General features: G+C 40.6%; 2 protein-coding genes across 3 annotated transcripts in view; one reads left to right on the forward strand and one right to left on the reverse strand.

Moving 5' to 3' along the window:
• Positions 1–26,339, forward strand: part of Fubp1 (far upstream element binding protein 1) — a 909,332-nt gene that overhangs the window by 479,150 nt on the left and 403,843 nt on the right. The window lies entirely within an intron of this gene.
• Ptgfr (prostaglandin F receptor) overlaps positions 4,185–26,339 on the reverse strand; it is a 36,357-nt gene continuing 14,202 nt past the window's right edge. Inside the window, exon 2 of the mRNA XM_051166048.1 lies at positions 4,185–5,207. Within this exon, the coding sequence (XP_051022005.1) occupies positions 4,905–5,207 (303 nt within the window). The 3' untranslated portion in view covers positions 4,185–4,904. The remainder of the gene's footprint in view (positions 5,208–26,339) is intronic.

A 26,339-nucleotide genomic window follows, 5' to 3' on the forward strand; every position in this document is an offset into this window, starting at 1 on the left:
AATCATGGGCAGTCACTCCATTATAGGTAGGGAAGTGGGGCCAGGAATGGCAGAATCTCATTTAGTTATATTCTTTCCTATGAAACTAATGGTAGGTCATATTCATGTGACTGACTGATTGATTGATCAATTGATCACTTGATTTTTATTTTGTCTCTTGATCTAGTGTTTCCCAGTAAGAGTCAATAACCAGACAGCAAGTTAAGTTTCAGTTCTTCAAAAAGCCTAATAGAGGCTAGGGAGATTGCTTGGTGGTTAAAGCATTTGCCATACAAGATTTAGTACTACCGTTAGGAATCCTCTGAACTCATATAACTTCCAAGCAATCATGACGGCTCCCCTGTAAGTCTTACCTTGCAAGATGAAGGGAATTCCCTGAACAAACTATCCAGACTAGCTGAATTGGTGAGCCCTGCCCTGGGTTCAGTTCAGAGACCATGCCTCAAAGAGTAAAGTGAAGAGTGAACAAGAATGTCTCCTGATCTCTGCATAAGTGCATTCAACATGTGTTACCCACACTGATGTAGACACACACACACACACACACACACACACACACACACACACACACACACACACACACACTATACTTGGAAGAAACAAAAGCCCTAATGGAAATTCCAAGGTAGGACATCCTTTAAAGAATATAACTGAATAAAAACATTTAAAAAGAGATGTGATACCATTACATAAGATGAGCACACCATAATTTAAACAATTTTCTTCTCTGTAGAAGTTACAAGTTTCTCAGTACTTACAATGATTCCTAAATGTTTTCATGCCTAATCAAAAAAAAAAAAAAACCCTAAATTGAACAAATAGTTAAGTGATTTTTGTTTAAATGCTTTTAGGAAGGATGGAGTGATTTATTTTTATAGATGTAGAGATTATTGGTGCTGCCTATCAGTCATTTTTGAGCTGTGGGGTATCTTATCACATCCTTACCTGTCCCTGTTTAGAACAGAGAGCTTGCACTACTTGCTTTAGCCAGAGACGGGTGAGTGACAGTCATCCCACCAACCAAGGCCTTAACAACCTGTTAGGCTCTCCACATGCCCTCCGTCCTGGCATGAGTACCAGTGTGTAATGGTGGCTAATTTGTGTTTGAGTTCTCTGAGCGCAGTGACCAGTTGCCTGACTAGACATCAGCCACAGGCAAGGAGCAAACCTCTGTGAGGACTGCAGCACGGACATGTGAGGCAGTTTGATGTGATGGACATCTGTAGACTCCTTGACTGTACCTACTCCTGCAGAGTTTATAATCCATTAGATCTGAACTGTAGTGTGCCTAGGGAAACTGAGGCTCAGACGACAGAACCACACATGTCACGAAGAGAGGGAAGGAATGAGTAACAGAAGCATGGAAAGCAAATTGAAGTGCTTCCTACCAACAACAAATAGAAATAAAAGTTCCCTCCAAGAATGTTCTAAAGCTAACGCCTCATGGTAAATTAATCCATGCTCGTCATACAACCATTGGAAGTTTCAAGCTAGCCAATGCTTTCAACTAACATGTAGTGCACACTAATGCAAGAAAGAGTTTGTACATATCTTTACCATTTACTTTTACTACAAGTATGAAGAATGAAAAATACATTTATTCACCTAAAGCACTCACATCCTCTCCAGTGGAAATGTGTCAGTAGTGACTTGAAGTCCAACACTATTTACTAGGTGGTAAATTCTTCTCATAACTAGGCAAAAAAATTAAGAAAATGTAAAATCCTATTTTTGTATTCTAATCCTGGCAAACAGTTCATTTGTAGCTCTTGATGGTATGCAATAAAGCAGGCAACCAATGGTCCACATTCTACATAGTTAGTGAGTATTCTTGCTTAGTTCCTAGCCTTACACTAGGCACAAAAACAAGGCATGCTTACCTTTTAAGTCTGAACATGAGAAGAGAAACACTGTTACAGAACAGACATGTATTATGTCCGAGTTAACATCTAGGGATTTTCCACTTCATAGATAATTAGAAGCAATGTCCTGTCTTTAAAATATTTCTACCACCTCATTAAACCCACCAGCAAGTGTCATGGTTTCGGGTGGTACCCACATCTAACTATAATTTAGTATTCTCTCTGTATATACAATCCTTGAAAAAGGTGATACGTATTTTGTCTCATTTCATAAAACAATTACAAAGACTTTAAAAAGGCCTGACATGATTATTGTTTGTTTGCCTATAAAGATTGTGATTCTCCAGAAACCCAACGTTTGGATAGTACGTGAAGTTGTGTGGACAATAGTTCACCTCATGAAACAGGCTATGAATGTCAAAGGAGAGCTTGAACACTCACACTGGTGAGACTGTTGGAACTATTTCTACAATTTATTGTAATGAATACAAACAAACACGTTTTTTACTTGAGTCTGTAGAAGCTACCAGCAAATGCTTTCTCTATTGCTCATTACAGAGTAAACTGCTAAGCTCTATCAAACATCTACAATAACAAACAGGTATAACATGAAACATTTTTCAAGTTTTGATATTTACACTGTGGCTTTAGCCTTATCTTCCGATCAGTTAAATTGTCCTAAAAGTACACTCAGGTAGTATGAATAAATCATCCAGAACACGCACAGAAAAAAACTCCTTGCCACTTCCCAGAGTCTTGCCTCTACTACAGGTAACGCTATAAGATGGCCTCAGTATAGACACACATGGCCAAGGTGGCGTCGCAGCAATGGAAGAACAATTCTGCCTGCATTACAGCCTACAATAAAGAGTCCTGGGGTCTCAGGATCACGTTCCTTTTCTGTGCCTTTCCTCATTGAAATGCACGGTAGTTTTCATTGCAGAGCCTTACCAACTGTAATTAGGAAAGGCAGAGATTTAGTTCTTCCTGCCTCCATTTATAGGATGCCAACACCTTATCACTGTAGGAAATAAATATCTATTCCGAAAGTAAGTGAACTTCTAAAATTTTTTCTGAGCTTTAAGTGCTCTTGAAATTAGAAATGATTACATTTATGTAATGTAACAGTAATCACAAATTGTCATAGCTTTTTACAATTGTATGAATTATACTTGCACATACTTATGCACACAAATTCATACATACTCACATGAATGCACACATGAACACACACTCATACATGTATATGTATGTACACCACAATAGCCAACATACAGTTGTCAGCTTAAATTTAAATTGTGCACAACCTCTACAACTCCACGCCAAATTTACACCAGAATATTGTTGTCTATTACCTGACCTATTCTCTGCATAAGATTCAATTGTATGATTGATCACTTGTTGTTTTTAAGTTAAGATTATCATATGATGATGTGTATTCCTTTTAGATTCACTACAAATTTCCTTTAAGCCTTCAACAAGCCTATTTGCTTGATTTCTTTTTATTTACTCATGAGAATTTACCAAAATCTGCAATTATATCTAATGTAAACTACCAGTGAAAAGCAGAAGTTTATAGAGATAGTACCTTAAGCCTACTGATGACTCAGGGATCCTAGAATCTGAAATCATTTAGGCTCTGGATAGATGGCTCAGGAGTTAAGAACGTTGGCTGCTCTTCCAGAGAACCTAGGTTCAGTTCCTAGCACCCACATGGTCATTTACAGCTTCCTATAACTCCAGTCGCAGAGGATCTGATGCCCTTTTCTGGTTTCAGTTGGTGCCAGGAAGATGCATGACACATGGAGAAACATTCAGGCAAAACACTCATACATAATGCAAAACAAAGAAATGGAATGACTTTTAAATAAAGCCGAACTTGAAAGCTAGGGCGTTTAAAGCATGAGAATGCATTTCTCTATCAAATATAGCCCTTAACCTTAGTCCCTGATGGACCTACTATGTTTAGTATGATTACTAAAATTGAAATTTTTGTGTTAAATTATACAAACAAGCAAAGAAGTATGAATTAAGATTGGGAAAAATGAGGACAGAGTCTTGTCTCTTGGTCTCTGGTTAACCACAACAATGGGTCCTCAACTTCTGGCTAATTTCAGATCTTTGCCCTCCACACTGATAACTCTGGTTTTAAAGAGTGTACTCTAACATATTTAGTGACACTGCAGTCAACAGAACTCCCTTCTGCCTGTGTGTGCAAGACAGAAACACACCAGCTGCAAACAGACTTTCAATATGTCTTGATTGTTTTTCTTTTATTCTCTGACTCAGAAATGACAGCTCAGGTAAAGCAATGTTTGCCTTGGCTTGTGTTAGATTCCATGGCAGGGCTTAGTAGGTATGCTATTATGAGCTGAATTTGTGCTAAGATAAGGCTTGTATTTCTCTACAATATTCAGAGGAAAGGGTGGTAGATTAAACACAGAGAATCTATGGCTTTATAGGAAGACAAATCTTCAAACGATAAGTGACCTCCACAACAACATCTGTCACTTGTGACAAGAATGGCTATTCTCATCAGTCTCACAATGTCAGGCTGCCCCAGCCTATGTAGTGCTTGTCACCAGTCACTGTGAGTCCCAGATGTCAAGGTCATGCAGACACTGACTGAGTCTAGTAAACAGACCAGAACCTCACACAAACAACTCCAGAGTCTTGTGTTACTTTAAGCCTTGTCTGTAAGTCAGTGGTCCTCAAATGGCCATTTCATGGTGCAGGTAGCATTAAGGTGTCTCGGACAAAGAGGTCAAGTAAAGGTTTTGGGCCTCAGAAGATTTATTTATTCCAAAAGCAGACCACACGACTATACTCAAATGAGTGTTCTACTCAACTCCCTCATATTGTATCAGTTTACCTCCTGTTGACAAAAACAAGTGAAAAATGCACAACCATGCGGCAGGCAGCATAACACAATTCAGCAACTGTCTGTCCAGTGTACTCCCGGAACTACACTCTGAGGTCCCAGTGCTCCAGTTAGGCTGCGTCTGATCAGCTGAGATGCTTCCAAAACTTCCCTGCATTGACTTACAGCCCAGCTTCGCTGGATGCTTGCTGACTCTCCTTCTCTGCCACTGGCGACTCAGAAATAGAAGCAACCTTTAAGGAATTTTTGATGGAGCTGAGCTCCCAGATGTGCAAGCTGATGATGTGGACTCCACAGCAACGACTGGCAAGTTTATACAGGTTCTTGAGGACAGCCTTCCGGAGGAGAATATAGACCCAAGGGTCTAAGATCTGATTCCATGTTGCCATTCGGAGAGCAAAGAGTGTTGTTTCACAGGTCACTGGGGAGTTGTTTCCATTGATTGCAATGTTGGCCATTGTTACCTAGAAAACGAGTGGAAGAGAGAAAGCTGTTGACCACACATGTTTCTTCAGTTCCCTGGTCTTTCAAGTTGACTACAAATGCAACATGACCTTTGCACCACATCCCACAAAGTGCTGCTATTCGGCAAAACACTGGTGGATATAAATGAATGGTGCTGTAAGTAATGAATGTAGGCCATGGAATATTTTAATTCAAATTGACATGAAGAGTTCAAAAATGATACTCTACTTTACATAAACAGACTCAAGGGGAAATAAACATTGATATCAGAAACTAGCCTTATACTTCTAGGAATAAGAATTTTAAAGCAAAAAAAAAAAAAAAAAAAAAGAAGAAGAAGAATTTTAAAGCAAATGCACATTTGTTTATTCAATAGAAAATGATATCATATTTAATAATAAAAAAGTTAAAGAAAATATATTTAAACAAATAAATTATTCATAAGCGTATAAGTACTTTTAAACAGTGAACTTCTCTGGTCACTGTAATACAGGTATTCTAAAGAGCAAAAGTATCATAAGTTCCTGGTCAGTTGAGTTGCATAGAGAGACCTTGTCTCAAAAAAAATTAGAATTTCCCATTGTTACCAGCATTTTCACTTGATGCCAACAACTCCACTTTCTGCATCTCTGCTTTTATTCAGCTAGCATTCCCAGGAGTTGGCACAGAACTTTCCAAAGGCTTTATAGAAATGAGTCCCCATTTCAACTGTGGCTTAATCATTTCAAGGCCTATTTTTGGTGTCCTGTGTTCATATCCTGCATGCACCATTGTTAAGATCATTTGTGGAACCAGTTCCATAAATGGTTACCACTATGTGCTAAAATAAGGCAAATCACCAAGCCCATCCTTGATTAAAAAGAAACAAATAAGAGAATAGTGAAAACATCCTGGCTATCAAAATAAGTAATGAATAAATGAATACAAGATGATTCAGAAAAATTAAAAAGACATTTGGACCATTGTGTCATCTAGACTAATAGATACTATAGCAAAACCTGAAAATTCCAAAAGAAAAGAAAATAAAGGCTATTTTTTCAGAAAGAAAAGTCTTTATTCATACCAGTGGCATCAGTGTCTAAAGGATAGGAATCCCTTAAGGAAACGTTTATTGTCCGCACGGCACACTCCATAGCGGCTGATGCATGACGCACCAAAAACTTGGCCATTACAACTTCATATCCCAGGCACAAACCTTCTGCTCCCATCACTGGTGAGGCTTCACTTGTTCCAAAGGTATAGCATCTGTTTGAGTGTCAATTTGAACTGCCTTGTTTATCTGCCCACTACTTCCCACCCATTCTATAAACTCCCTATAAGAATGCTCTCGTCTCCATATTATACCCACTGGCTCCATCAAGATGAATTTTCAGCTTTTCCCTCTGTGGTATTCCTGGTCCCTATCCTTGCCTACTTAGGCACCTGAAGCACATGAGAATCCTGCCCTCCTCTATGCACCTCTGAGTGACTTTTTATGTACACTACCAGGTACAAAGCCCACACTTAAAGTGTGCTTTGTAAATTCACTCACGTTTTTATTCCTCAAAGCACAACTGATTATCAGAGAAAATCCTGCCCAATTGCCGCAAAGGGATATTTTGAGGCATTAAAAGTATCTAAAGGTTTCCATAGGAGCATAAACTTAAAGCCCAAGTAGACCCTTTGGGAAATGGCTCGTTTTCCAGGAAATAATGTATCAAACTACAGATCTAAATGAGCTGTAGCCAATAAAACAAAAGTCATGTGCCCTGCACAAGACTACGTGGGTCAGATGCACTCCTGCTACTGCTTCCCCCACCCCCAGTTATGCGAAAGGACTGAAGAAATGTAGCTGTGTAGGCCCCCCTCCTCACAGAAGAGGGGCCAAGACTGGATTGGCAGCTGGAATGAGGTATCTTCGCTCATCAAGTACCCATTACCTGCTTTCAGCTAGGCAATGTGCTAGGCATCGAAGGCACAGGGCAAACAAAGCATACAGATGAAATCTGTCATCTGTCTTCAAGAATTTTATTGTATTAGTTTTGGTGCAAGGGTGAATGTGTAAATATTTATCTTGCCTGACAAGTATAAAAAGCACGTACTTTCTAGTAGTGAATGAATCGTGCCCCTGGTATCTCATAGCTCAACCAGGCACTGCCCTGTAAATCTGGGCATAAACGTACTCCGTGCAATTGCATCAAATATCCTGCCTTGCTCTGGAGCTATGGACATGTAAAGTGCCTCAGTTACATGCAGCACCTCTGATTCTCCTCTCTGCTGGAACATAGTCTGATCACCAGGTGTCTGTGAACAGATACTTAGTCATCTGCTGAAGGAGCCCATGTCTTAGCTTCTCTCTACAACATGAACGTAGTGCTCAGCCACTCATAACTCTTCCCGTTAGTTTGGAACAGTTGTTTCAGGACCCAAGTCACTAATTAGTTAGCTATCAACAACAACAAAAAAAAATAGGTACAATATTTCTGTAAAATAAAACAACAATTGTGATGTTATTGGTATCAATACATTACTGATAGTTTAGAGCAGTCATGATGTCCAATAAAGGATAAATTGTGGTCATTTCACATAATGGAACTACACAGGGAAAGTTGTCTTGGGATTAAGGGTTAGCTTAAAGTAAACAAGTTACTAGTAATATTTTATGTGACCTCAACTCTGAAAAGGGGAATGTTATTTTGTGCATATTATAGTTGAGTTTGTTGTGCATGCAATAAAGTGATAGAGGTGTTAAGTCAAGGTTTCATTGGTTGACTATGGATAATAGGATTCTGATCTATTTTCCTCTGGTTTTGTGTAATTTACTGATTTTTCAGTGAGGGCACACACTGCTTTAGTAGGCAGCATCCTCTGCTGCATCCCAGAATGCTATGGACTGACTTTCACCAAACAGCCTAGTGTACAGAACCAAAAGAAAACTGTGTTTTCTAAAATAGCTTACCTTGAATCTTGCAATGTTGAGTGTGTGTGTGTGTGTGTGTGTGTGTGTGTGTGTGTGTGTGTACACAAATGTGCATGTTTTGGGGTACACATGTATTGCCAAAAGTGACATTGGGTGTCTTCTAAGATTGCTCAATATATGAGATCTCATGTACTGAGCTCATCAATTCAGTTAGTCAAGCTAGCCAAATGGCTCTGGGGTCCCCTCTCTTTTTCTCACAAATTCTGGGGTAACAGGAGGCCACCATGCCACGTGGCATTTACATGGATTTTAGGGTCCTAAACTCCAGTCCTCACATTTGTGCAGAAAGCACTGTACCCAATAAGATGTCATCCGTTTTTAATGATTGGAATTTTCATTATCTATGAAAATAATCCATTACTTACATTTATAATTTCTCAGCTGCTCAAAATAATGTGTGTATGAGGAGAGTTCACACACATATTCAGGTTTCAAAGAACAAAACAAATGACATAATAATTTTTGTTCCATTCAAGTTAGAAAAATAAAATTATGTCAACTAAAAAGGCCATTATAGTAATGAATCTACAACCTTTGTTATCAGCAACAGAATTCACGTTAGCTAAAGTTTTACTGTGGAAATTATTAAACCAGCACATATTCTGTGTCTGCATGTGTTGACGAGTCACAGTTCCAATAGCCATTTACAAGTAAAAGCAGTGGTAAGCCAGACTCGATGACACATAAGCCCAGTACTTGAAAGGCTGGATAAGGGATCTGAAGTTTGAGGTCAGCGTGGACTACATCATAAGCAAGCCTGAGCTATGTGGTAAAACAGAATAGCAAAAACAAACATTCATGGCAAAGTCAAGAAGTGTGTTTATGTTCCTGTCTCTCTGAGATTTCAAGAAATACACTAATCTAGCAGTGAGTGGGTTTCTCTGTCAACTGTCCAGGCATTGTGCAAGATGACAATGACACTGAAGCAAAGCTTTAGGGAAATTCTGTATAACAAATGATTAAGTTAATTTTGTTATCTAGCAAATCATAGCATTAAAATATTGTCTTCTCAAAAGCCCATGTGGTCATCTGTATGGTTCTTGGCTCTGTCCCAACTCCTGGCTTACAGTAAGACTTTCTGTTTTTGTTGAATGAGACAGAATGTATGATGCCTCTAAGTGGAGGGACCAACATGATACAGTTATAATACTGCATGGATCACAGTAAAGACACATAAGTTGCTTCAAGGAGAATTAATTTGTAAACATCATCATGAAAATATATACATCTTCACAATTTTGTAGTGCATTAGCACTTCAGTTGTTCAGGCCGAGTTAATTTTAAAGAGCTGAAGATGTAGTCCAGTGATTAAGCATTTGCACAGCAAGCTTGAGATCCTGGGTCTGACTCCAGCAACATGAAAACAAAAGGCCTCTGTTGTTTGAGAAGTTTTGAACTTAGCGTCATTCAGATGTAAAATCATTTTTTTTTCCTGGCACGTTTTAAAGTGATTTAAGTGAATACACAGTCAAAACCTTTCCTGGAGAGATGCCCTATTCTTGGATACCAAAAGCCTCTATGTAACAGTCACAAGATCTCTTTCCATGTGAGTGATGCCTGTAAAAATTATTACATAGAGTTCTCATCCTAGTCATGGGAGTAGATTATGCAAGCTAGGTTTATGTCAACTTGACACAAGCTATAGTCCTGTAAAAAGAGGAGGTCTCAACTGAGAAATTCCCTCCATAAGACCCAGCTGGAAGGAGGCCTCTAGGGCACCTTTTAGATTAGTGAATGATGTGGGAGGGTCATTCGTTGTGGGTGAGTCCATCCCTGGACTGTGGTCCTGGGTCCTATAAGAAAGCAGGCTGAGCAACCCATGAGGAGCAAGCCAGTGAGCAGCATCCCTCCATGGCCTCTGCCTCAGCTCCTTCCTCCAGGTTCCTCTCCCCTGAATCCTGCTCTGACTGCCATAGGCATAAGGTTGGTGCATAGTTTAAATTCTGATTTCCTCTCTAAATTTTTTGTAAACTCTGCTCCCCAGTTGCCCCCCTGTTATATCAATAAGGAAGCTTACAGCCAGTTGCTGATCAGGGAGAGAGTAGGGCTGGATTTCCTGCCAGCAAGGGTCGAAGAAGTTAGGAGAGGAAGAAGAGCATTTCAGCCAAGAGTAGAGATCCAAGGAAGATGAGAAGGAAAGAGCTAGAGCTGAGGAAAGCTACAAAGTGCTGAGTAGGACAAAATAGCATAGAGGGTTAAGGCCAGACTTAAACTGCTCAGACTGTGTTGTGAAGCCTTGTATTATAAAAGAGCCCCGGTTATTTGTGTGATAGCCAGGTTAAGAAATACACTAAGAGAAACAAACACTGTTTTATAAAAATAATTTCAACAGACTTCCTTCAAAGATGGGAAAGTAAGTGAAATAAAGCCTTCCCTCCCCAACTTGCTTTTGGTCATGATGGTTACCTCAGCAAATAGAAACATAAGTTAAGACACAGGCATCCTCACTGTGCCTGACTTCATATCATAACTTATCTTACTCCAGGGTGTAATGTAAATAAATTATAATAAATTTTTTTTAAAAAAAAAAAGAAGGGCATTGCAATGCATGTCTACAACCTCAGCACCCAGGAGGCAGAGGCCAGACTGCTATGTACTGAGATCAAGGCCAGTCTAGGCAACATACTGTGACTTCAACTCAAGACAAGTAGGATACCTGTGTCCAAAACTGACAGGGGAACAATTCTTACTATATAACTACATATTAATATATATACATATATTACATGAACATATATACACATATATACTATATATTTAAAACTACAAAAACTGAAAATTACAGACTCTGGCATGATAAATGTTTTTGAATATGAAGAAGTTTCCTTGCCTAAATTGTATAACTTTTATATCTTAATTTTTTATTTGTTAAAAATAAACCTTGAAATAAGATTTTGAATTTTATGGGTGATTCAGAAAAATATGGAAATATTACAGCAGAGGGAAAAAGGATAAAGGCAGGTGTGTGTGCACTGTGTGGTGTGTGAGTGCACTGTGGGGTGTGTGTGGGTATGTGTGTATGTGTGTGTGTGTGTGTGTGTGTGTGTGTGTGTGTGTGTGTGTGTGTTTATGTTCACATGCACTATGCAGGGGGAGCCACAGCACATAGTATCCTCACCGCCTCCCTCAAACCATCTACCCTGTGTTTTGGGACTGGATCTTCTCCCACTGGCCTGAAGATTGCCAAGCAGGCTGGCCTAGCTGCCCAGGGCACTCCGAGATCTTCTCTCTGCCTTCCCAATGATAGAATTATACACACACACTGCCACAGGTCTGGGGGAGTGAACTCAGGGCCCCATACTTACAAGGTAAATGGTTTCCTCACTGGCCCATTTCCTCACCTTTACACATTCTCTCAGAGTCCCTGTGTCCCTATATGGCCCGGACAGAGCTCCTGATCGTCCCTGTGCTAGGATCATGGTAAGCGAGTAATAGCTCCTGTGTCTAGCTCCAACCACTGAAAATGTGAACAACACTGAAGTACAACACAGTACTGAAAAAACAAAGGCAATTGAAGACTCTTTTGTATATGTGTACCTAATTTGTTTGTGGAGGACTAATCAGTCACCTGACAGAACATTCTCTTCTCTGTCAAGGACTGTCAAAGTTACAAAGAAAAGAGAGAGGAAGATATGTTATAGTGACACCCTCCCTTGATATAGTGACATCCTCCCTTGTTATAGTGACACCTTTCCTTGTTATAGTGACACCCTCCCTTGTTATAGTGACACCCTCCCTTGTTATAGTGACACCCTCCCTTGTTATAGTGACACCTTCCCTTGTTATAGTGACACCTTTCCTTGTTATAGTGACACCCTCCCTTGTTATAGTGACACCCTCCCTTGTTATAGTGACACCTTTCCTTGTTATAGTGACACCTTTCCTTGTTATAGTGACACCCTCCCTTGTTATAGTGACACCCTCCCTTGTTATAGTGACACCCTCCCTTGTTATAGTGACACCCTCCCTTGTTATAGTGACACCCTCCCTTGTTATAGTGACACCTTCCCTTGTTATAGTGACACCCTCACTTGTTATAGTGACACCTTTCCTTGTTATAGTGACATCCTCCCTTGTTATAGTGACACCTTCCCTTGTTACAGTGACACCTTCCCTTGTTATAGTGACACCCTCCCTTGTTACAGTGACATCCTCCCTTGTTATAGTGACACCTTCCCTTGTTATAGTGACACCTTTCCTTGTTATAGTGACACCCTCCCTTGTTATAGTGACACCCTCCCTTGTTATAGTGACACCTTTCCTTGTTATAGTGACACCCTCCCTTGTTATAGTGACACCTTTCCTTGTTATAGTGACACCTTTCCTTGTTATAGTGACACCCTCCCTTGTTATAGTGACACCTTCCTTGTTATAGTGACACCTTTCCTTGTTATAGTGACACCCTCCTTGTTATAGTGACACATTCCCTTGTTATAGTGACACCCTCCCTTGTTATAGTGACACATTCCCTTGTTATAGTGACACCCTCCCTTGTTATAGTGACACCCTCCCTTGTTATAGTGACACATTCCCTTGTTATAGTGACACCCTCCCTTGTTATAGTGACACCCTCCCTTGTTATAGTGACACCCTCCCTTGTTATAGTGACATCCTCCCTTGTTATAGTGACACCTTTCCTTGTTATAGTGACACCTTTCCTTGTTATAGTGACACCCTCCCTTGTTATAGTGACACCTTTCCTTGTTATAGTGACACCCTCCCTTGTTATAGTGACACCCTCCCTTGTTATAGTGACACATTCCCTTGTTATAGTGACACCTTTCCTTGTTATAGTGACACCCTCCCTTGTTATAGTGACACCTTCCCTTGTTATAGTGACACCCTCCCTTGTTATAGTGACACCCTCCCTTGTTATAGTGACACCTTTCCTTGTTATAGTGACACCCTCACTTGTTATAGTGACACCTTCCCTTGTTATAGTGACACCCTCACTTGTTATAGTGACACCCTCCCTTGTTATAGTGACACATTCCCTTGTTATAGTGACACCCTCCCTTGTTATAGTGACACCTTCCCTTGTTATAGAGACAACTTCCCTTGGTATAGTGACACCCTCCCTTGTTATAGTGACATGCTCCCTTGTTATAGTGACATCCTCCCTTGTTATAGTGACATCCTCCTTTGTTATAGTGACACATTCCCCTTGTTATAGTGACACCCTCCCTTGTTATAGTGACACCCTCACTTGTTATAGTGACACCTTCCCTTGTTATAGAGACAACTTCCCTTGTTATAGCGACACCCTCCCTTGTTATAGTGACACCTTCCTTTGTTATAGCGACACCCTCCCTTGTTATAGTGACACCTTCCCTTGTTATAGTGACATCCTCCCTTGTTATAGTGACATCCTCCTTTGTTATAGTGATACCCTTACTTTATAATGTGACAATCCCAAGTCTGAAAGCTCTATACCAGCTTATGATGTGAGGCAAAAATAAAATGAAACCAGAGATGTTACCTTGCCCAGATTGTCAGCTAGAAAGTGGTCAAGATAAATTTGAAACATAAGCCTCCCTGCCTGCTCTGCCGCAATTACCAGGCAGAGGATGGGCAGGCAGTAACACGGACCCCAGCTGAGTGCTCGCCCTGCCTCGTGCTGCTTGCTAGTAAACACGTGTGTCCAAGTATGAAGGGAGGAGCATTATGTCTATTGCAAGATGCTGGCACCAAGACTTGCTCAAGGTCACCCAACTAAAATATGATGGGCCAACTAGACAGGTGGCTCAGCCGTTAAGGGCATTTGCTGCTCTTGCAGAAGACCTGAGTTTGGTTCCCAGGACCTGCACTGAGGAGTTCACAGTCAGAGATCTGACACACTCTCTTCGTGTCCATGGGAACATACATACACATGCACATACCCACACATGGACAGACACACAGACACACAAATACAAACAAAGTAAATCTTAATAAAATAAAATCTGGAGGAGTTGGGATTTTTTGAATGGGAGCTGGTGGGTAAGGAGTACCAAGCTTCCTTGGCCTTGGTAGAGTTCGTGTTTCAAACAGAACATGTCAAGTTCTTCCACACACGTGTTCTCTTAGCTGTCTGTCAGCTAGCCTTCTAGCACCAGTATCTTTTCTCAAATCCAAACTAACACTCATAGATGCAATGTCCTGAATCCTCTGTACCAATTACAATAAGCCTACCTAACAGGCCAAATAGCCGGAGCACCCCATAACCAAGGTACCTGTCTGTCTGTCAGAGAACCCCATAACCCAGATGTCTGTCAGAACACAGATATCAGGACTGGAAAGACACAGATCAGTGGTTAAGAGTGTTTGCTGTGCGGTCTCAGCTGGACACCCCACAATGCCTGTACTTCCACTCCAATGGTGGCCTCCTCTGGCCTCTTGTATGTAGACAGAGAACACACACTTGTACACACAGTCATATGCTCACACAGCACACACACACAACAAATACATCTTTTTCAAAGACAGAAACAAACACTGCTGTCAAAATGGTACAAGGTTAGACTGTTCTGCAACGAATGGGTGATTTTTAGAAATTATGAACCAACAAAACAAAAACAGGGTCTCACTATGTAGCCCTGGCTGGTCTAGAGTAATTCTATTTCATAACATGGATGATCTGGCAAAAGATCACATCCAAAGACTTTCTAGGTCTGTGTGATCCAGCTAGAATACAGACATGCCTTTAATTCAGGAGACAGAGGGAAGCAGATCTCTGAGTTCAAGGCCAGCCTAGTATAGTGCAAGTTTCAGGTAAAGAAAAGCTTAGGTCCAGGTGTGATGAGACATGCCTTTAATCCAAACCAATGAAGGTAAAGTTAGTTTGTAGAAGGAAACATCCATGTTTGAAAGTGATGTCTAATTGAGTGGCAGAAAAGGTGATGAATCAGAGAAAGACTTGACAGAATAGGATACGTACAACTTTCATGAGAAGAGAGAGGAAAGGGAAGCTATGTAAGGGGCAATGCGTACAGAGGGAGGAAACAGATTTACTGGGGCTGAAAAGCAGTAAGTCTCAGAGGCTGAAAACGCTCTAGGCCTAGGTTAGATAATATGGAGGCTGGAAGCTTCCATGACTAGGCCTGGGTTAGCAGACAGTAACTGAAACAAATGAATGACAGTTCCTTTTGCAGGCTGGCCTAAAATTTGCTATGAAGACCAAGCTTTGCTTCTGCTTCCTGAGTGCTGTAAGTAAAGGTGTGCACAACCACACCAAGCATCTTTAAGGTAAGATGTTAGCATAAAACAATGTCCCTTTTCTTAAGTGTCTTTATATCCGTCATCCCATGGCATGATTTTCATTTTGATAGTCTTTTTCCTTTCATCCTCACACTGGTGTTCAGATGCTTGTTGGAATTTTTTAAAATTGTTTAATCTGAGAAGTCATTGTTCTAATTATGATCCTTACTCCATCATTTCTGTCTTTGGCAGTGATTACAGTAAAACTCAATAAGCAAAATGTCAGTTTCAGAAGGAGAAAACTGACATATGTCCTACCAGAATTGGAGGCATTTTACTTTTAAGTAAGTATTTTACAGCTTTGTGAATTCTAGTTTCCAGTCAGAGTGACTGCTATTAAACCCACCATTAACATGAAAAAAAATTGTTTATATTCTAAATAGAGACATAGATGTGTTCATCCTAATCAAGAAGTGTTTATCTTTTATGGCTTAACCAGAGCAATCCCAAGGATCATGTGTATGAGTTACGATGGAAATGACTAGCTGGAAGTTGGTCACAGAGTTAGCAATTCATTGTTGCATGAGCAAAGCCTACTTTATTTGACTGTTTACAGCACGCCTTTTATAGCAAAAGCAGCCGGTACCAATAAGGTGCTTCAGTAAACCATCTGTCCTGAAACACAGAATGTTTTTCCAGGGAGAAATTTCCAATTGCCCCAGAGGTTTGTTATTACGGTAGTTTGGAAAGATTGCCCAAAGCATTTCTAAACGCTAGTACAATCATTTGTCATCCAAAGAAAAGTCTTAATGAGATGGGTGTCCCGTTAAAAATAAAAGACATCAATAAATTTTAGAGAAACTAGGATTTGAAAAGGCTATCCTAAGCTAATAGAGCACATGCACTCTCCACAACCCTTGGGAACTGAGGCAACAGTGGGTTGCGCAGTGGGAGGAGCTGTGGGGGGAGGGGTGTGAGGGGGAAGGGGGTGAAGGCTGCTTGACTCCAAAGCAGAACTACTGAACTATAGTCAAAGCCACAGGCTGCACAGGCTGCTGCTCTGCTCAGTATAACCCTCGCTGGTCAGTCAGTCAAGTCACTTTAAACTACTTTATTTGTCATAATTTTAGAGTCCAGCAGGAAGAAGACAGTGTAACTCGTTGGTTCGTAACATCTGGATGGACCCCTTCAGGGTCATACAGTTATATTTTAGTTTTGGTCTTTGGTTATTTCTCTCTCTCTCTTTTTTTTTTTTTTTTTTTTTTTACACAAGGTGTCAGTTTAAGGCAGGCCTCAAGCTCACTATGTAGCGAAAGCTAACCTTGGATTTTTTTTCTGTCTCTGCTTCTTTCTTCTTCCCAAATGCTAGAGTTTCCGGAGTGTGTCATCATGCACTACAATCGTGCTTTTAACTTTCTTAAGAACAGCAAACCGAAATTCCTCTTCTTTGGCTATAACTCAGCATAAGCACTAGTATTTTCTAGATTACAACTCATTGACTTGAATCTTTGATCAAACTTGCCTTTGCCCGTTTAATTCTTCAGTATTTCAAATACCCATCCGATTATTATGCATGCCTATAGGAAGGTATGTAAATTTATATATGCACAGACTATATATAGACTAAAATACTTGGCCATAGATTCTCACCTTTAGTCCATGAGATATCTAAGTCTGTGGCTGGCAGTACAGTCTGATCATGGTCAGAGCCTTTGGTCCATGGTCATTACACACCAAGATTTTTGGCCTTTGGTGACACATCACATCATGACAGAATCTCACAGTAAAGAATATTGTTCACCCAATGACAGCCAGGAGCAAAGAGGAGCAGAGGGGGATAGGAGTCCTATTGTCTTTTCAAAAGATTGCCTATAATTATCTAACACCCTTCTACTAGCCACCATACCCAAAGTTTTTTTTACCATAGACCAAGCCTTCAACAAATAGGCCTGTACAGTGCATGAAGGACCCAAAGTATAGCATTTATCTTTAAGAAGAGCATGAAAATGACATCAGGGGATAAGAAGATGGCTTAGTAGGTAAGAGCACAGTTGTTCTTCAACTGTGAGAATCTGAGTTCAAATCTGAGCATCCACATAAAAAACTGGGTATGGCCACTCAATCCTGTAGCTTTAGATGAGGGTGGGGTTGGAGACATCCCTGAAAGCTCACAGCCTAGAAGAAACCAGGAAAAGCTCAGTGAGGGATCCTGCCTCCGGGCGATGACACGGAGAGGAACAGAACCACACACCCCACCCTGTATGCTTCTTTATAGAGGAGTAAAGCCTAAACAGCATCATACAACTTCAGACTCTGGGCTTTGGCTGCAGAGTGCCCATGACACACAGCAGAGGGCAATATCAGCTGTCCATGTGGCAGCAAGTAAGTGTACCTCACTCATACCAGGAGCAGAGAGACAGCAAGCTGCCATAGTCAGGTGTTTGAACACTTCTCTCAGGGGAAGTAACAAAGTATCCCACAAAAACTTAAAGTTTAAAGTATTTATAATATTAGTACAAATAAGTTAGAATGAGATAAGGAATAAACCAAGAGCTGAGCACTATAGAAATGGCATCGATGCCGAGGGTGTTACAGACCATAGTTGCTAAACCCATCATTGCTTCCCTCCTTGAGGTAACAGAGAGAGATAAATGCTAGGCTTCTAGTTCCTTTATGAGGAATTTCTGGAGTTTAGGTATAGGGAGATGGCTGCTGAAATATTTGCCATGTAAGCATGAGAGCCTGATTTGATCCCAGAACTCTCAAAGGGCCTGGGCATGGTTTTGTGAGGCTTGTGAGAGATTTTTACCTAAAAAACAAAACAAAACAATGTGGTTGGAATCTGAAGAATGACATATGAGTTGACCTCTGGTCTCCACAAACAGGTGCGTATATGTGCACGTGTGCCCACATGCATGTAGACAAACACCTATAAACACTCACAACATACATGAACATGCATGCCCACAGGCACACACATGTGCATGTTGCTTTTCTTTTTTTTAAAGGAAGAGAAATTTCTCTCATCTAATAATTTTTCTGTAGTCAATAGCACAATTACAGCACAAAGGTTACGACAACTCGTATTATTAGATGTTGCAGGAGGACCAGAACCCGACCAGCATGTTGGTTCTCCCATCCTGCCTTAGGGAATAGGCTCAAAGCTACATCTCTGATGCTTCTCCCTGCAGAGCTCAGACTGGTCCCAAAAATACGACCCCTGAAAACCTTGCCATTGCCTGACTTCGGATTGGGAAATTACAAGGTTGAAAGTCTCTCCTGGAAGTTTACCCCCAGACCCCAAGGAATAATCAAAAGACAATGGGTAAATGCCCAACATTCTTCTCCAGGACCTTGACACAGCTCGATATAGTTAGGCTATGTAAATAAACATGAAAAAAAAACCAGCATTCAGTATCAAATTATTTTTTAATTGTGAACGCATTCAAAATAGGCAATAGAGGCATTTTTGTGTGTACTTTATAATCACTTCCAAATCGAAAGCTTAGTGTCACCAACCTACACCCATCACTCACCCCTGTCACACCACGCACTAAAGACTCTCTTCTTGCCCTGGAGAAGTCGGCAAATATCAGAAATTTTCTTTCTTGCGTGACTGTGTAAACTGAAGCTCCGGTTCTACCACCCTTTTTTCCGTTATATTAATTCTGATGCTTTTTTCTATCAGGTTGCCAGATCTTGTGGTATTATTTGCAGCACCAGAAAGCCAAGCCCTTCCTCTGAAGTTATGTGGACGATATTGTGTTCGGAGAGGTTTTGCAAGTAATACCACAAAAATGGCCTCAGTTAAAACAATATGGTTTCTCTAGAAACAAGCAATGAAAAATAGAGATGACGCTTTTGTCTCAGATAAACTATTTAATACAGAAGATGAAGTGGATCAGCATCTAGACTCTGCTGTCTGGGGTTGACCAGAGGCCAGTATGAGATTCAGAATCCCTCTAATCCTGAACTTCAAAAGTCCAACATCACAAAAGGCAATGGAGTCTGCTGGCAGCTCAGAGAGGAGCTCATTAAGCACTTTTCATACTGAAAAGGAGAGCAGGATACGGCGTGAGCTTCTGGTGGCATCCTCTACATCTGTGGAAAAATGGGGCAATTTAACCTCATTTGTTCCTTGAAAGGCCATGGACTCCATGGGTCTTTTGTAACAAAGCTTGTGGGGGGGCCGCACCCCCACAAACAAGCCACACATTCTCTAAGGTTAATATCTTATTTTAGTCATTTTTATGTTTATGAAACACATGTGAAAGTGTCTGGTAGGTATTTTGTCACTACTTTTTAATTGCCACTGAATTTTCTAGAAGGTAAAGTACAACCATGACCATAATAATTATGAAGACAAGGCAGCACCTTGCTTATAATATGTAAAAACTCATATTGCCCCGATCTATCTTCTGCACTCAAACCTGAATTTCACATAGATTCTTAATGATCAGTCAAAGGATATGTGGTTGGCGTGCTTGAAGTTGGCAGTAAACAGATGACGCAGTGTTCATTAGGCTACAGGAACTCACTTCGTAGATGAAGGGGTTCAGACGTGGACAAGGAGGCTGGATTCATCCTCTGAGTGAGACTGCCTGGATGAACTCATACACATGGAACCAGCACTGGCAGATGCTCATTGGCACAAATCATACAGCTGAGTTCTCTCTGCCCTTAGTGGGTATCCGTCAAATGTTTGGTAGGTGAATACAAGACCAGAGTAGGAAATACAGAGTTTCCTGTTTGCCTGCCAATGGACTCAAGCCTTTTCATCCCAGGTGCAGAGGCTGGAATGAAGCAGAGCTATTCAGAAACATAGATGTCTCCAGACAAAGTATGCCAAGGCTACTTATGGTAGCACCATCTTTCTTTTTCTCTTCAGAAATGTTTGCATCTTTTGGGGGGAGTCAACAAAATAGTCTAAAATTTTCTAGAAATTCTCCAGTGTCATCCATAGCTGTATTCTTGGTGCAGGCACAGGCTCCTTATGAGGCTGTCCTTGGTCATCTGATCTAAGACATCCCCACGCCCACCCCCACTCAGAGTAACCATAGTTTGGAAACCTTCCTGGTAATCTGTGTGCTTACTCAGCCTCCACCCCTTTGACACTGACCTGCACCCTCTGCACCCTACACCACAGAGGAGCCCACCCTTCACAGGAGAAGAGACCCAGTGGGCCATCTGATAGCACAGCGCAGTCCTAGCACACTCCAACAAATGTTGTCTGAGAAGTGCAATGCTTTGAGAAAAATATTTCTGAATAAATGAATAAATATCTCTAACCATATCATCTTTACACATATGTTTTTATTGGTTTATTTTTTTAAGTAGTAAATTTTCACTAAGGCCATATCTTTGGATCCATTAAAAAAAAAAAATCAGGAACTTGGAACTGGAGAGATGGCTCAGAAACTAAGAGAAAGTAGAGCCATTGCAAATTCAGTTCCCAGAACACAGATCAATGGTTCATAACTGCCTGTAACTCCAGCTCCAGAAAATCCAATGTTCTCTTCTTGCCTCCAAGTGACACTGTACTTATGTGTGTATGTAGACTCACATGCATGTGTACACACATACACACACACACATACACAGAGTGATGAGGGTGAGGGCATGAAAGCCTGGGCTCAGATCCCAGCACTCAATAAGAAGCTGGGCGTTGCCATGAGAGCCTACAAGCCAAGCACTGTGGAAAGGGAACACAGCAGGGTCACTGGGGCTCAATGGACACCATCCTGGCTCCAGGTTCAGTGAGAGACCCTGCCTCAAGGGAACTAGATGGAGCAGCCTTCTTCCTCTGGCTCCTTCAAGCACATGCATGGATGTACATAGCACACATACTCACTCAAAGAACTATAGCGTCCTCCAACTGCAGACATGTCTAGGTATGAGTGCAAGCAGTAGTGCCACGGTGGCAAAGCCATCAGACTTTGCAAGATACTTGGGATGTTCAGCATTCTGTTCAAGTGAAATAAATACATCAAGATAAAGGTTTGCTTTGTTGTAACCAGAGTGGCTCCTCTGAGCTCCCTCTGGTTTGAAACATCCGCTATGAGCACATGAAAGGGACTTGTTACCTCTGGGTGAGGCTTTAACATTTCAATGACAGGAGTAAAGATACTTCTCAGAGGCAAAAACACTTGCTTACAAAACCAAATATGATTTTAATATTCATTGCCAACTAATGAAGAGGTCTATTTTTAAATTTGGAAATTTCAGATTTATTCAGGGAAATTAAAGGTCAGCTTAGATGGAAGCAGAAAGGTTGGAGACTAGAGTTCCATGCTCTATAAAGGAGAGAAGACTAATCACCTTTTTTTGCTTATTTGTTTTTGTTTTGTTTTTGAGATAGGGTTTCTCTGTGTAGCCTTGGCCAAACTGGACTCACTTTGTAAAGCAGGCTAGCCTCAAACTCACAGAGATCCACCTGCCTCTGCCTGCCCGAGTGCTGGAATTACAGCTCTACATAGTGTAATTACTTAAAAAAAAAAAAAAAAAACATTTTAAATGCAATTATTAGCAAATTTCTTCAGACAACCCTATTGTCAGACCTGCATTATCATAACAACAGAATACAAAATGAATTCTCTTTTTAGTCCATTTATTTTTCCCCACAAATCATGGTCAAATCAAAATCTTTGTATTTCTTTGTGTCAGAATACTGTTGCCTTATGTCTGGGGATATTTATTTTATTTTTAACTATAATTTTAGGTGTAATGTGTGGTTAATTGTGTTGAATAAATTCTGATGCTAAATGTAGACGTTGTAAATTGTTATATCCTTTGGGTTATGCCCTCAAGATATCTAAATTCTTGAGATATAATATGAATAAATTAATAAAATATATTTTTAAAAATATCTATATTCACTAATGTTCTCTGCGTCTGAGAACAAGCACATGGGAATGCTGCAAGGTTCCCTTGGGAATTTACAAGTTACCTTGATCCTACCTTCCTGTGTATACACTGCAAGATAAGCATGCAGGGCTTTTCTCAATTCATTAATTAAGTTTTAATTCTTAGAACAAAACTAAGCAATAACTTTAAACACAAAGCAATTACAACAATGAGACTTTTACAGTTATATTTCAAAGAGTTATAAGTTTTCCAAAATTAGTATCTTCAAACAAAACCTTTACATGACATCCTGGATGCTTAATAACCATTGCCATAAGGTTGTTATTTTCTTCACTAATTTTATATGTGATTAAAGGATTCTAAAGGATGAGCTGTATTTTCCTTGGACCTGTCCAAGCATTGTACGAAGTACCAAAGGAAACAGAGTAGAAACAGATGACACTGATTGTGTCACTGGGAAGTTTCTACTAACTTGAGAGACAGCCAGTCACAAAACAAACACACTAGGAACAGATTGAATCTGGTCTGTTTTGTCCAAAGTGAGATAAATGTAAGCTACAAAAATCAGTATGGGTTCCATAGAGAGTATAGCAAAGGTAACTAAAGGCAAATCATGAATTTTAGAACTACAATTCAAATAAATAATTCAATTACTTTAATATTCTATAATAACATATTATTTTGTTAGTTGGTTTGTTGGTGGTGGTGATGAGTCAGATCTCATATAGCCCAGGCTGACTTTGAACTCAATTTGTAGCTGAGGCTGACCCTGAACTCCTGAACTTCCTGCCTCTACCTTCCAAGGTAGCATATTCTTAGAGATAATTTTCATCAGCCACATATAGATTTGAATGCCCTTGTGGTTTTTTTTTTTTTTTTTCATGTGAAGTCATGCACATGAACGGATGTGTTTTCTTTTTCCTTTTTAAAGCTGCAAGGAAAAACATTATTTAACAGCTAGCATTCACATGAAACTGTTACAATTTTAGCTATAAAAATGTAAATAAACTGCATTGATCTATTCCTAAAGTCACCTTTGTCCAGGAGAATAGTCCAAGGAGCCTCACAGTTCTCCTTTCATATGCTGCCCAGTGGCCTCTCTTGGACAGTGAACATGAAGGTCTTTCCAAAGAGAAACCTTCAACCTGTAGACCAAAGTGTTCTGGTTCTTGTTCAGAGTGCTCTCTGGTCTTGTAAGGACTAAGTGAGAGCAGAGAGATTCCCAGGGACCTCTTGCATGCCACAACTTTGCTCTGTGCCTGAAGTATGGGACATCACTCAGAAACCACAATGAAGCATGCCTTCTAAGTGATTTTCTCCTGCCTCCTTACAGTTTAGTAGGTAAATTGTCTATGAGTAAGCTGTGTTTATTTCATCCTCAGTTTTTGAGAACCAAGCAAAACAAACCCAGATGTCCAAGATAGAGGTGGTCCATCTTTCTGATCACAGAGATGCCTGTCCCTTAGTGTCACGGTAAATCAATGGAGGTGTTTGAGACAGGAAATGGATGCACATAAAACTTGTATTCTTCCAGTGTTTCAGCCATATGTAAAATGGTTTCCTAGGTCAACAGTGTGGAATGCCAATCTTATATGAATATGCAGACTGGCTTCGTGTTGTGAACACTTAAAAAGTCAGATTTGAGTAATGCGGGAAAGGCCGACAGTGCACATAGAATTCACTCCTAGACAGATCACTGTCTTCCTCCATATCCAGAAATACTTTTATCAGATTGGCCTTGACACTGTACTCCCACATCAGCCTTCTCTAAGTGTAAAAGGTCAGTGCTGAAAGGCAGAGGCCTCCGCTCGCTAACATACCGTTGGAATTGTTTGAAATTTTGGCAGAATGCTTGTTTATATTCCCTTGAAATAAGGAAGAGTCTGCCTTAGCTGTCTTCAGGCTCTCAGTGGGGGAAGAACCACTATATACCCAATGAAAGTGCCAGAACCTATCAGTGCTTATAATGGCTTAATTTTTTTAATTGGTAAGTCAAGCACTTTTCTCATTCAGAGATAGATATGATTTAAGGCAGTTCTTTCTTCTTGCCCTAATTTCATTGGTACAACCAAATGACCGACACTCTACAAGTCTACCAACTTGACAAAAAAAGGAAAAGAGTTGAGATGAACTCAGAAATGGGGAGAGGGGACCACATATGGGAAAACTGTGGAAACTATCAGTAGTGAAAATATAGGGAAGAGAGAAATGTTGTGATTAAATTATATTCTCAAAAGTAAAAAAAAAAATACAAATGCATAGTTATAAGCATATGATACTAAGCAGCATCAGAAATGAACCCTCCTTTCATTGGAATTGTGGAGCTATCTGCAGATCTTAGTTACAATTAGGAAAGCAACTCATATACTAGGGAAGACGACGTGGAGATCTTCACACAGCTTTTTTTCCTCCTATGAGCCATTCTATGCAAGCCTTGCTGAAAATGAGCATTTCTATTTAAGCAAACCCTTGGGGTGTGCTATATGAGAGGTGATTCTCAGAAGTTTCTAACTAAGACATGTCTTGGGCAATACTGAACCAAAACCCTGGCAGGACTGCAAGAGGCCGTTCCAGGTACTGAGGACCACTGTGGTCAGAACCAAGTTCCTGGAGCTCGTTAAAATCGACCTTTTAAAACTGGATTTACCCACACCCTTCCGCTCTCTGCCCTGCATCTGGTTAACCTTCACACTTTTTTGAATTAGCAGACTAAAGTACCTACTCAGGTACAGGCTGCCACATGGAAAGAGAAAGTTGCAGCCACGTGGGAATAGGAAGTTTCTAGTCATATTTTGTTGTCTTGCTCCCAGCCTCAAGAGCCAACCGAAAGCAATGCATGAGAGAAGAGGAAAGAAAATCTTAGAAAATCTTGACCTGGTTGTTGTTGTTGTTGTTGTTGTTGTAAGATGCACTTCAGGAATGTCTGGTACCCAAACACAAAAATGACTCGGGGCTGTCCAGAAGTCACCACAGTACAATGAGGCTATGCTATTCACTCCAGCATCTTACAGACAAAATAACTGCTGTGGCAAAAATTGCTCATTAAATTAATTTGATGTTATAAACCAGGCTTTATTGTTTACACACAATATTGTAAGAAATTTGAGTTTTGAGAAGCAGTGAGCTCTATACTGTAAGCAAGTGATTCACCCTTCCTGCCGCAATTCCACCACCATGACCAATTAGTGGCACCTTACATGTCTACCGCCTTGCCAAAGGAAGGGCAGAGAGATGAGAGGGGCTCAGCTGGCAGGGAGAAGGGACCACACAACCGTGAAGCATCTCTGCCATGTTGAGCAGGGTTTGTCACTCTGTAGGGGAGAGTAACCCGTCCCAGGCTGTCAACGATATTAAAGGCAGTGATGGCAGTTACACAGGCTAACAGGGGCCAGCATGAAACAGGGGCTGTGCACCAGGTGATCCTGACTGTGCACCAGGTGACCCTGGCTGTTCACCAGGTGACCCTGGCTGTAGTAAAACTTAAAGGGAGAGGTTTTCATCTAACCCACGCTGGTTTCAAACATGCCCCATGGGAAACTGCTATTACCAAATTTCAAAATATAACCAGTACAATAAAAACAGGACATCAAATTTCTTCAGTCAATTTGTGTAGAACTTTGTGAAGAAAAAGAATTTTTAAAAAAGCATGTGATGGATAAAAGGGGGATAAATAGCTGAACACAGTGGTGCCTGTCTTTATCCCAGCACTCAGGAGGCAAAGGCAGGTGGATCTCTGTGAGTCCGAGGCCAGCCTGGTCTACATAGAGAGTTCCAGGACAGCCAAGGACACAAAGGAAGACCTTACCCCACCCCCAAAAAAAGATAAATAGAATTGGCTAACAGGTTTAGGATGATCCGGGCAGGGGCTAGAGAAGGATTCTAAAATATGACAGGTAGACGTTTAAAACAGTCACTAGTAATTTGGGACAACTAACTAGCTATTCAAAATAAAACTCGGACTACTAACTTTCAAATAAAACCAAATTGAGTTATAAGTGGATTTAAAACATAAACACAAGAGGAAGAGTGCTGTCTCTGGAGGCATGAGGTCCAAACACCGAAGAAAAAAAGACATGGCTGGCTACAGGTGACTGTAAATCCAAGCACTCGGGAGCAGAGGCAGGCAGAGTCT

Source organism: Acomys russatus, chromosome 23 (assembly GCF_903995435.1).
Source record: "Acomys russatus chromosome 23, mAcoRus1.1, whole genome shotgun sequence".
NCBI classification, from domain to species: Eukaryota; Metazoa; Chordata; class Mammalia; order Rodentia; family Muridae; genus Acomys; species Acomys russatus.